The 12757-nt window shown below is 46.8% G+C and overlaps 1 protein-coding gene across 1 annotated transcript; it reads left to right on the forward strand.

Annotated features, from left to right (window-relative positions):
- Positions 1–2764: 2764 nt before the first annotated feature.
- LOC129054530 (proline-rich protein 20E-like) lies at positions 2765–4914 on the forward strand. Its single transcript, XM_054529572.1, has 2 exons — positions 2765–2816; positions 4280–4914. Exons 1-2 carry the CDS (start codon positions 2765–2767, stop codon positions 4891–4893), a joined length of 666 nt encoding a protein of 221 aa, XP_054385547.1. The 3' UTR covers positions 4894–4914.
- The last annotated feature ends 7843 nt before the right edge of the window (positions 4915–12757 follow it).

A 12757-nucleotide genomic window follows, 5' to 3' on the forward strand; every position in this document is an offset into this window, starting at 1 on the left:
AAGTATACAATAGACGTCCATAAGTCCATACTGATATAAATGAATGATTAAATAAATAAACACATGGGGAAGAATAGGCAAATCCTCCACCCAGGAGAACTCCAGATAATTTAGGTAGCTATTCCCCTGCAAGGAGATAAAGTATAACTTCCCTTTTTTAAAGTATAGGCTACAGGTAGTGACTTCCAAACAATACAGTAGAGAAAGAGTTGGGAAAATCACTTGATGGTGGAGAAACCTAATCAACACTGCCCCAGCCAGGTGACCAGGACTAATAGCAGCAGTGACAAGCCCTGCTGATGGTGCCTAGTCTAGACAGGATGGGATGGGAACGGCACTTTCCCTCTGCAATCTTCCTTACAAAAACATATAATTCCAGTCAGATCAGACGAACTTCAGGAGAGGACATCCTAAAATACATCTGACCAGTATTCAAAGTGTCAAGGTCAACAAAAACAAGGCCAGTGTGAGAAACTGTGACAGCCAAGGGGAACCATGACTCATTGTAATGTGGTACCCTGGATGGGGTCTTGGGACAGAAAAGGTAAGTTACGACAAAACATAGCAAAACCTAAACTCAGCGAAAAACACAAACCAGAAAAATAATTAGCCGGGCATGGTGGCTTGCCCCTGTGGTCCCAGCTACTCGGGAGGTTGAGCGGGCAGGATCTCTTGAGCTCGGGAGTTCCAAACAAGCCTGGGCACATAGCGAAACCTCATCTCTCCAAAAAATACAAAAATTTTCCCGATGTGGTGGCGCGCACCTGTAGTCCAGCTACTGCGGAGGCTGAGACAGGAGAATCACTTGAACTCATTCTCCTGTCTCAGCCTCCCAAGTAGCCGCAGTGAGCCGAGAACGCGCCACTGCACTCCAGCCTGGGCTACAGAGCGAGAACCCGTCTCTCTAAAAAACAAGAAGGCAAACCAACCAACTAACCCACTGTGGGTTCCCCTCCAGTGTCCTGGTGTCTTTCCTGCTGTCTTCCTCCGCCCGTGTGTGCACCCACAGCAATAAAAGACGGTGGTGTGTGTCTCACAACGCATCTCCAGCCCCATCGCCGTCTCTCTCTGAGCTCGACTCGTTTTACGAAAGGCCGTTTGACAACCTCACCGGGCAACTCAAAAGCTCCTTCAACCCGATGTGCGCAAGCCAAGCTCCGCGTCTTCCCATTCAGAGCAGGTTCTTGGTCCACCTCTGTCTGAATGAACGGGCGGGCTACCAAGGCCGCAGTCTCTTCTCCAAGGGCTCTCCACACTGCGTCTCGCTTTCTCTTGTAAATTTCTCTCCCACCAGGGAACTTTCTCCTCCTCTACCTCCCTCAGTCTCAGTCTAATAGGACCCTGCGCCCAACCCCGAGGGCTGCAATAGCCTTCTTGCCTCTCCCTTATTCTGTGGACCCTGGGTTGGCTCTCCTTCACAGCCAGGCCTGTCGTTTTTGAAATGTGAACCCACTGCAGGACACCGTTCCATGGTTTTCTGCTGCCTTGGAACAAGACCAGCTCCTGCGCGGCCCCTGCCTCCACCTCGCACCACCTCTGGGCTTGGCCCTGGCCTCCCGTCAGTTCCCAGAACGTGCCGGACTCCCTTCCAGTCCGGGCCTCGGCACACTTTCTTCACTCCCCTGCCTCTCCCAACCCGGTTCAGGTCGACTCATTTCAAATTTTATGTATTCCACTTTTCAGCCCAAATTTCCCGCCTTTGGATGCTTTCCTTGACCTCGCTCAGATGTAATCTAATCAAATCTTCCCATTAGCCACTTTCAGGGCACCACACCTCCCTTTTGCTGGCACTTAAAGGTCGCTCTGCATTTTTTTCCTCAATGATTAGATTAATCAATCAACCACTGACTTCTAGAAATGGCGGCATCTCAGCAGGGCCCCATTTGACTGGCAGGGGACTGGCCCAATGCACCTCGCAAGCCCAGCCAGGCCCGCCCCAGAGGGCCCCCCTCTGACGACGCCCTTCCCTTACGTGATTGCCTTGCTGCCATATGAGAGGGACCGCGCTCGGCCTCCAGCAGTCGGCTCTCTGCTGGGCTGGGAGCCAGAACCAGCTGCGCGCTCCTGCCTGCCTGCCTGCCTGCCTGCCTGGCTGCCTGGCTGACTGCGGGAGGACGACCTCAGAGCTACAACGGTGAACCTGTGGACACCTCCAGCTCTTCGGGCCTCTCTTCGTCGAAGAGTCTCCCAATTTTCTGATCTCCGGAGCCAGCTGTAGGAAGATCAGCTGTGTGTCTGGGTGACCCTAAGGGTTTGATAGATCTTGGATGGGTGCAGTTGGGGATGGAATCCTCATTCCCCTAGAAAGGCCACGGCCTTCCCCCTGCCTTGTCACCACTCTTTTCCCGAAATCTGTTCTCTGTTCCCACCTTTCTTCCCACTTCCCCTAAGGAGGAATCATTCCTCCAGGAAGCCTACTTTAGTCTCCCCTCTCCCAGTTTTGCCTGTAGGAACTGGGATAAATTAAACCGCCTCTAGGCCAAGCCCTGCTGGCTACTAGCTTCCCCCACACCCTTTATGGTATGGAAGTCCGCCACAACCGCAACCCCCACCCCAATCCCTACCTTCATACCAGTCCTCTTGGGTGGCCCCGTGGGCTCGGTTGGTGCCCAGGCAGCCAAGTACTCGGAGGCCTGTGGGAATCGGAGGCCCTGGAGGAGGGTGTGTGGTAGGGGTCTGCATCAATGCCTGGCGCTTGGGAAATGAGGCTGTGGTTTTACCCTGCTGATGTGTTTTTCTCCCCACCCCCTCCCGCAGATTGCTCATGGAGGAACCATGGCGTTCGATGCAATTTCGCTCCACGGCCACTAACCAAGGTACGTCAAACGCCTGCCACTCTCTTTTTCATTTTTTCTGGATTTTTACTTTACCTTTGGTATTGACTTATAGAACTTCAAGAGGCAAATGTGGCGTGCTATGAAATGCAGCAGCTCCTGCTCCTTCTCAATCTCCCACACCTTTAGGAACAGCATCTCCATCTGTGCAGCCAATTCTTTAGCATTCCCTCTCATTCTTTAAATAACATGCATACACTACTGCTATTTCTTTTCCCATTTAGAGTTTAGTGATGGCCTTCCCTCTAGAGTAGAGGAATATTTAGCTGTAGTTTAAACATTGCCACCCCCACCACCAATCACCCAAGCACCATGCCACACACTCCCCAGGACACACACCCTCTGTCCCTCCCCCAGTGCCTGGGAGCGGGGAGAATATTAAGAGGATTACTTTCCTCTTCCTGCATAACTTGAATTTTCCAGGACTTAATACTTACCTTGGGTGATTATGGGCTTACTTATCACTAGTTCCTTCTCTAATTCTTCCCCAACTGGTTAAATTCAAACTCAATCAAGCATTCTCTGTTTCACCTTCTCATAGCCTGCCTCAACCTGGGCTGCTTGCTATAAGTCTGCTCCCAGCTTCCACGTCGTCTGGGAAATTCCTTTCCCTCTTTTGAATTGTATCCCGTTTCCCAAATCTGGTGTTTTTTTTCTTTTTCTGTTTTATTTTTCTTGTTTTACCATTTCTCTGTAGTGGCACAAGTCCTCATACTACATCTTGATCTATAATAAACCAGTACTTCCACCTTGTTCTTTTCTGGAGGAATTGGAATTTTACGGCTATTGCCACATTGTTCTCCAAAACATTTCCTTTCATACACTGAGTGTCCTAAATCTTTCAATCTTGTCTAGTTTGATAGATGCATAACAATAAAGCATCCATTGAAAGGAAATTATTTAAGATCTTGCTGGTCTGAAACATCTTTATTCAACCCTCCCTGATTCTTAAGTGAAACTTTGGTTGCATATGAAATTTTAGGTGGGAAATCCATTTCCCTTGAAATTTTGAAGACATTTTCAGTTATGTTCTAGAATTAACTATTGCTTTTGAGATGTCTGATTTTTGAGACATGTGGAATCCTAGCCCTTTCCATGTCATCTTTCCTTTATTTCTGTTTCTCCCGCTCTCTAGAATCTTTTAGAATCTACTCTTCATAGTCAGCACCCTGAAATTTTATGGTGATCTGTCTCAGTGACAATATACCTCTAATTTTCTTATATTTTATCCTTCTTTCCATCATTTTAGATTTTTGCTTTCTTCTCTGGTAGGTCTTCTCAACTTCATTCTCAAGTTTCCATGGAGAGTTTTGTTTCTTCTCTCATAATTTTAACTTCAAAAATCCCTATTTTCTCTGAGTATTTATTTTTAAAAGTATCTTGTAACTGATTGATGGGTAAAATTCCTTCTATCTCTGTCTGCTCACACTCTGCTTCTCTTTTAGCCTCAGGTGGGCCTCCTAGAGAGCCAGGCTGCTCTGTTGCGGACCCTGAAGACTCCGTGGAAGCAGATGGGCCCGCACAGCCAGCCCAACCCGCAAAACCCATTGCTTACTTGACACCCTTCAGATGGCAGCCCCCAGCTCCCACAGAGTCAGCTCGTCCTGCAGAGAGAGGCTGGCGCCCGGGAGGAAGCCGGTGGCCAGGGCGAGGCTGTGGCAGAGGCGGTGGGCCCCGCAGGGACGCTGGCCCGAGACAGGGGGCAGAACGCTTGCTGGGACCAGACTTGCACATCCAACTGGACCACTATGGAGAGCCAGGCCACCAGGGGGAACAGGAAATCACGGAGACGGCAGCCTTCTCTCTTTCTGAAACAGCTCCTGTGCCTGTAACTGTGCAGGAAGGCCCTGGCCTGGAAGTGGCCCAGCCTGAGCTAGGCCTTCAGGAGCCGCCCCCTGCCTCTGGGCCTCAGGCTGTCGCCAGGCAGCCCATGTTGACCCTCTATCCCTGCATCGGGTTTAGGGCTCTGGGTGGCTCAGCTGCTTTACAGATCATTCAAACCCCCTACAGCACCTATGTGCAAGGGGTCCCAGTGTTTGTCACCGACATTGCATACTGACCTCTATCTGTCACCCACATTGTTCCCAGCCTCCCTTTCTTCCACCTGGACTTTCCCCCCAGCCCCAAACACCAGCCCCATTTCTGCTCCACTCCTCACCTCCCATCTCAACCGGAGCCCTGACCTTATCTTGTCAGAATGGAACCTCCAGGCAGTCCTCCTAGGATCCTGACAGTAGTCCATCTGCTTCCAATGCCCCTCTTGTCTCTGCTTTGTACCTTCTGTCAAAGTTACACATGCACGGAGTTCCTCAATGCTTGTTCAAATAAGCTAGCAACTCCCCTAATCTTCTTGTCCTTATATTAAAAGCCAATTAGAGATACTTGGGATGAAAATCAAGGTTGTTGGAATCCAAAGTTATGTTGATGGTTTGCATCACAGAATAGACAGGACTGAGGAACGAATCAGTAAAAACTAGGTGCTTAGGCAAGAGAGAGATGGACAGTGTGAAAGAACAGTCATCCTGAGGACCGGAGGTCATCTAACATGGAGCTCTCCCGAGAGAGCCAGAACATGTGTATGACAGCAATATACAAAGAAATCATGGCCAATGATTTCTCCCAATGGAAGAAGTCTGTGAGTCCTGAGCAGGATACAAGAATAACACCCGTTGAGAGTATGAAGTATGGTGAAGAGAACATCCCAAAAGCTGCCTGAGAGCTGAGGCTTACAAGGAAAGCAGAAGTAGGGTGACCTTAGACTTTGCCTGCCAGCATGGATGACTATGGAAAGCAATGGTGCAATAACCTCAGAGCTTCCAGAGGGAAATCACTCTGAATCTAGTGTTCTATGAGCAATCAAAGAAATCGTTGGGGAGAGAAGGAGGCAGGCAGTTTCCGCTCAAGGGCACGGCCACATGAAGGGAGGAATGGCATCCAGAAAAGGGAGGAAAAGGCAGAATCCTACTCAGACTGGACCTGAAGCCTGAGCTTCCCCTGAACTTAGACTACACAACTTATAACCTGCAAGCGGCTAAACCCCCTTTCTGTACAAGGCGATTGGAATGGAACTGTTATGCACAGTGAAAGTACAAGTCATGTTTTTCAGCCAGGAAAAAGCCAAACCAGACAACCTGGAAGAAGTGGGATGCAATAAGATTCAGTAAGCAAGGAAATTAGGAAACTGTATTATTAAGTCTAGAGAAGTATGATCATGGAGGAAAGATGGATGGCCTAGAATTAAAATTCCAGAAGACTTTGACATAGACATGTGGGTCATGGGAAAATTCAGAAGGAGTTAGAAGTTACTAAAGTTCTTGTCTAGTGCCTGGAGATGATACAGTGGCTGAATAGAAGAGCAATGAAACTCTAGACTCTGACACATTTTTAAGTCTCAATGTAGGTACCCATTGGGAACCACTAAATGAATTGGAATAGAATGTAAAATTTCAAACAGATTGGGGAAAAAGGGGATCAAAGAACATTTGATGAATCAAACAAAAGGTGTTGGGGGGGTTAACAGAAACAAGGAGAGTGCATGACTCACTGAAAATGCTGAATAAGGAATCAGTAATTTGATGGCAGCACCCTTGGCTTCTTCCTGGCTTAATGGGAATATTTTAAATGTTTCACCATTAACCAAGATGTTTGCTGTAAGTTTCTCATAGACTTTTAAGTTGAGGTAGTTCCCATCTTTTCAGAGTTTTATAAAAGCTGTGTTATGAATTTTTGTATTTTGTATTTTATTAAGTAGGCTTTTATTAGCTGATTTTCACTCATTTGTAAATGTCCAAATAAAATAAAGATAACTTTTTACATCAAAGATTTTTTTGTGTATTCAATCGTTTTAAATAAACCTGCAGTTAAGACTTATTTTATACTACAGTTCTTTTACTAAAATTTCACTAATTACGAATATAAAATGTGTTTACTTAAACCAGCAAAAAAAAAGGTAGAAAAATAATGTCTACGGTCTCTGTTCTACATTTGTATTGTATCTTTCCCCATAATCACACAAGTCTATACCAACAAAGATATACATTAAGAGCATCGTTTGTGGCTCGATTTTAGAAACACCTGGCATACCATGTGCCAGGGGTCATGCTGAAGTGACTATAGGTTCCAGGCAGGTAACGCAGGTGTGGTCAGGACCAGCAACTCTGTGGAGCCCATGCCTCTCCAAATTAGGAACAGGTGACTTCGTGTTGAAGCATGGCATGGATCACAATGAGCACTGTTCAGTGGGAGCTGCTTCTTGGCTTGCCATTGGGGTCTGTCATCCGTAAGTCAGAAAGCACCCTCTCAATCATCCTACACACATGTGCCACTATCTTCTTGCTGTATATCTGTCTGAAAGTTGCACAGGCTTTAAGTTGTGAAAGTGACGGTCTGCTGATAGTCTGCTTCCAGTATGTTTCTACCACCAAAATGCTTCATTAAGCATTTGTACGTATAGTAAGACAGGGTCTCATTCAGTCACCCAGGCTGGAGTGCAGTGATGGAATCATAGCTCACTGCAGCCTGTACTGCCTGAGCTCAGGTGATCCTCCCACATCGGCCTGCTAAGTAGCTGGGACTACAGGCAGGCACAAAGACCCCTTGGTAATTTCTCTTAGTGTATGTATGTATGTATGTATATATGTATGTATGTATTTATTTATTTATTTATTTTGAAACAGAGTCTCATTCTTTCACCCAGGCTGGAGTCCAGTGGCTTCAGCTCACTGAAACCTCTCCTCCCCTGGTTGAAGTGATTCTCGTGCCTCAGTCTCCCAAGTAGCTGGGACCACAGTCCTGTGCCACCACGCCTGGCTAATTTTGTATTTTTAGTAGAGATGGAGTTTCACCATGTTGGCCAGGCTGGTCTCAAACTCCTGATCTCAAGTCATCTGCCCGCCTTGGCCTCCTAAACTGCTGGAATTGCAAGCATGAGTCAACACACCCAGTCAACTGGGGTTTCATCATGTTGTGCAGGCTGGTCTTGAACTCGTGAGCTCAAGCCATCTGCCCTCCTTGGCCTCCTGAAGCACTGGGATTATAGGTGTGAACCACCGCACCTGGCCTTTTTTGTAAAAATCTTTATGAAATAAATTCTCAAAGTGAGATTCCTACACCAATTGGTATGGCCGTATTTTATTTTATTTATTTACTCTTAATTTAACAGTTAAGTTCCATTAATTTATCTTTTATGTTAAATTAGGATCCAGCGTGTGTTGTTCCCCTCTATGTGTCCATGTGTGTTCATCGTTTAGCTCCCACCTATAAGTGACAGCACTGTGGTAATTGGTTTTCTGTTTCCATGTTAGTTTGTTAAGGATAATGGCCTCCAGCTCCATCTGTGTTCTTGCAAAGGATATGATCTTGTTTTTGTCATGTCTGTGTAGTATTTCATGCTGTGTACATTGATGGGTATTTCAGTTCATTCCGTGTCTTTGCCATTGTGAATAGTGCTGCAATGAACATACCCATGCATGTGTCTTTATAATTGATTTATATCCCTTTGGGTATATACCCAGCAATAAATGTTGGGACACTCTAATTTTTTCCTGTCTCTTGGATGAAAATGTTATCTTATTGTTTTTCGAATTTGAGTTTCCTCCTACTAATAAAGTTCAGTATCTTTTTGTGGATTTATTGGCCACTATTATAATCTTTTTCTGTTAATTTCTAATATATCATTTTTACACAATTTTCTGTTGGATTTGATATATTCTGCTTATCAATTTGTAGGAATTCATGTGAAAAGTGCATAAGTTCTGCAGTTCTGCTCCATCTTCCAATATTCCTCAGGCTTCCTGGGGTTCTCCTGGCTCATCCTCTAAGACCCTGTCCTCATCCCTACAACTTTGCTAAACAAGACCTAGTTCCCTTTACTTCCCCAGTTTTGGAAATCCTGCTTCTCCTTTGGAAATCCTGCTGTGTTTGTGGAAGTAGTTCTCTTGGGCCATATGTGGAACCAGCTTCAGTTGTGGGTGCAGGTAGGTGCATCAGCAGATCCTGGGCTGGTGAGATCTCAGTGCAGGACAGTCCTTTCGGTAGAACCAGGTGCTTACATGGAAGCAGGACTCCTTTGGGAGTCAGGCTGCTGCTGATCTCCCCACCCTGGAGGAGACGGAATTCTTTTCTGAGTTATGGAGGATATCCTTGGTGCCCTGGAGGGCACTCAGACCACAGCCAAATCAGCCTATGGGTTCCAGTAAGTGATGTAACTTAGAGCCCATGAGGCTTCCTTGTGGGACCCCTCTGCAAGCTGCCTCAGCCTCTTCAAGTTTCACTGCCCACCTCCACCCCCAAGGTGGAGGGCAGACTCCACCTGATCAGACCAGGCTTCAGTGTCCCCACATAGGACCCCCTCTCCTGAGACCTCACCTTAGGGGAATCCAAGCATGGGAAGAAATAAGTGAGCCTGAGGGAGGGGAGGCAAGTCTAGAAACCAGGAAGCTTATTGCAGGCTGCACACCACGTCCCCTGTGTTTCAAAACATTTGCATTTCTCTGCTGACCCTGTGATGCTCCCTAATGCCTGTTCCTATGTTTCTTGGCCATGTGGATATCTATTTTATAAAGTGTCTGTTCAAGTCCTTTGCCTATTTTGCTATCTGCTGGCCTTCTGATTCTTGTGTAATTTTTATTTTTATTTTTCATAGGTCAGATACTTTAAAAAGCAAAGTCAAACTCTCTTATACTGCGTGCTTCAGTCTCAGGCAGGTTTTATGTCATTGTTATGTTCCCAAAACAATGTAGAGTCTTATTTCCAGTATTTTCTTTTTGCTTTTTCTTTTTTTTTGATGGAGTCTCACTCTGTTGCTCAGGCTGGTGTGCAGTGGTACGATCTCAGCTCACTGCAAGCTCCACCTCCCAGGCTCACGCCATTCTCTTGCCTCAGACTCCCAAGTAGCTGGGACTACAGGCACCTGCCACCATGCCTGGCTAACTTTTTCATTTTTAGTAGAGACGGGGTTTCACCATGTTAGCCAGGATGGTCTTGATTTCCTGACCTCATGATCTGCCCACCTTTGCCTCCCAAAGTGCTGTGATTACAGGTGTGAGCTCCCACACCCAGACTGTTTTTCTTTTCTTTACTTTTCTTTTCTTTTCTTTTTTTTTCTTTTCTTTTCTTATTTCTTTTCTTTTCTTTTTTTTTTTTTCTTTTTTTCAGTTGGAGTCTCACTCTGTCACACAGGCTGGAGTGCAAAGGCACATTCTTGGCTCACTGCAACCTCTGCCTCCTGGGTTCAAGTGATTTTCCTTCCTCAGCTTCCCAAGTAGCTGGGATTACAGGCACCCACCAGCACACCGCTAATTTTTGTATTTTTAGTAGAGATGGGGTTTTATCATGTTGGCCAGGCTGGTCTCGAATTCGTGACATCAAGAGATTAACCAAACTCAGCCTCCCAAAGTGCTGGGTTTACAGGCATGAGCCACTGTGCCGGGCCTCCAGTATTTTCAGGTCTTATATGAATGGTATTCTACTATATATATCCTTTTGTCATGGTATCTTTTGGGTGTCACTTATCTGGCTGGAAACCTCTGTGGCTGATGGCAACTTTGTCCAAATTCTTGTCCTGTGTGCAGGAAGAATAAGGTACACAGAAAAGTGGAGGGTGAGCAAGATGAAGAGGAACTTTTCTGAGTGTTAGAACAGCTCAGAGGAGATCTGCAGTGGGTAGATCCTCTCTGTAGGCAGGCCATCCCATTGAGTGTTAAGGGCTCAGCAGAGAGGAGGTCTGGAGTGGGTGGCTCTTCTCTGATGGTAGGTCATCCCAGTGAGTGTTCAGCTCTCAGCAGAGAGGAGGCCCTGGAAAGGGTGGTTCCTCTCTCCAGGCAGGTTGTTCAAAGGTCTGCAGCATTCAGCAGAGAGGAGGCTCTGGAGAGGGTAGCTTCTCTCTGTCCTTGGTCGTACCACCATCTGCTCAGCTCTGGCTGAGCCTGGGGATTTTATGAGCCTCAGAGAGAAGAAAGTGTGTGCCAGTTGGTCCTTGGGTGGCCATGGGTGGGCCCGGAAAAGGCACCACACATTCCCACTCTGGTCCATCAGACAGGCAGCCTAGACCCCAGCCCTCAGGCCCTCCCTGGTCTGAAGGTGTGGCCCCACTGGGGACCCTCTCTCTTCTATCCAGGAATCTCTCTGCCTCCTGCTGCCATTCATGGCCCCCAGGCTCAGCCCTGACTTTGCTCTGAGATCAAAGTAGACTCCAAAAGCAGGGAGAAGCCAGTCAGCAGGAGGAGGCACTTCTGAGCTTGTGAGGGCAGGGGGGCCTTCCCAGGCACCCAAGAGTGTAGGAATGCCTGAGTCTGAATCCAAGGTTTGGGCAGCTGCAACTGCACCTGGGGTGGGTTGGGGTCCCTGACTACCCCATGGAGTGGGAGTCGTGGGTCTGCAGCTATGGTTTGGGTGGCTGCAGCTGTGCCTGGGAGGGTGGGGCTTCTGTCTGCTTCTGGCCCCCCAAGAGCACAGGGAACCTGGAATCTGCAGCCACAACTTGGGTGGCTACAGCCCTGCCCAGGAGGGCAGTGCTCGTGCCCACTCCGTAGACCTGGAGGCACAGGTTTGCAGCTGAATTTGGATGGCTGCCATGGCACCCAGGGAGCTCCTGCTCCAACTCAGAGGGATGGGGCTTCCACTTGTTCCTAGCCCCCACCAACTCCATGGAGCATGCAGCCCCAGCCACACCTTCCTGATGCAGCCAGCATGATAGCAATGGCAGGCCATCTGGAATGTCTGCTGCCATCAACTCCCACCTCTGAGGTGGTACATCTAACTGCTGTTAGGATAGGGCTGATGACCACTCTTTACCGCTTCATGCTGACAGGGCGTATTGTTTGGGGGTAAATGACAGTTAGATCTCTCTCAGAGGCATATCTAAGTGTCCCAGGTAAAAAGGGAGCCAATCATTCAAGGTTCCGGTTGCATGTTTGCTTGAACTTTGATGGTTTCTAGGCAAGAAGAAACAAATTTTACAAGGAGGTTAAAGTTTGCAGTGGGCTACAGCTGTTTCATTCTGGTGGAAGAAATTGAATCTTGGATGCAGGCAATTAAATTTTAAGAGAGAAATAGATGTTTAGGTGGGTATTTAATACTTTGGGAAGGGGTCCTTGACAAAGATGCCTTATGATGAGGAACAGAACAAAGGTAAGAACAGTAAGCATAGGATATCTGTGGAAGGTTAATTATTAGTACTTATCTTTTTAAATTTTCAGTTTGGTGTCCCTGATTTTTTCATGCCTATACTTCAGGTGCGCTCATGGGTTAATGGAACAAATTTTGTCAGTTCCCCAGGCCTTAACTCGGGTATAATGAATCCAACAATTTATTCCAGTGACCTTCACTGCCATAGGAGTAGGAAGAAGTATAGTGTAAAGTCTCTCCTATTCCTAGCCTAGAGAAAGAGAAAGTGAAGGAAGTGTCATTACTAGTACTAAGTCTGCTGGGTTGAATAGAGGGACAAAGTTCATGGGATTGAGAATCCAACATTTGTTTCAGTTCGTGTTGGAAACAGGCCAAAGAAATTATACGTTTAATTAAATCAGAAGTTTCTTGCTCTAGCAAGAAATCATTGGTGAGAAAAGGCTATCCACACATCATTTCAAAGGTACTTAAACCCAGCTTCATCGGGTGTTGCTAACACATATAGGGCTATAAGGAGAAGAGTAATCCAGGAGAGATTAGTTTCTTGAGATAGTTTTCTAAGGTGCCTTTTGATAATAGCATTTGTCTTCTTTTTTTTTTTTTAACTTTCCCTGAGGATTGTGGTCTCTGAGCACAATGAAGATGGTATTGTATGCCTGGTGCCCTTGAGAAACCCTGGGGGACAGCTGCCTTGAACGAGGAGCCATTATCACTATGATCACTATGAGGGCACTTAGGAAGTCTAAAGTGAAGAATTATCTCAATAATTAGTACTTTTATCACCTCAGAGACTTTCT

This window comes from Pongo abelii, chromosome 14, assembly GCF_028885655.2.
Source record: "Pongo abelii isolate AG06213 chromosome 14, NHGRI_mPonAbe1-v2.0_pri, whole genome shotgun sequence".
NCBI classification, from domain to species: domain Eukaryota; kingdom Metazoa; phylum Chordata; class Mammalia; order Primates; family Hominidae; genus Pongo; species Pongo abelii.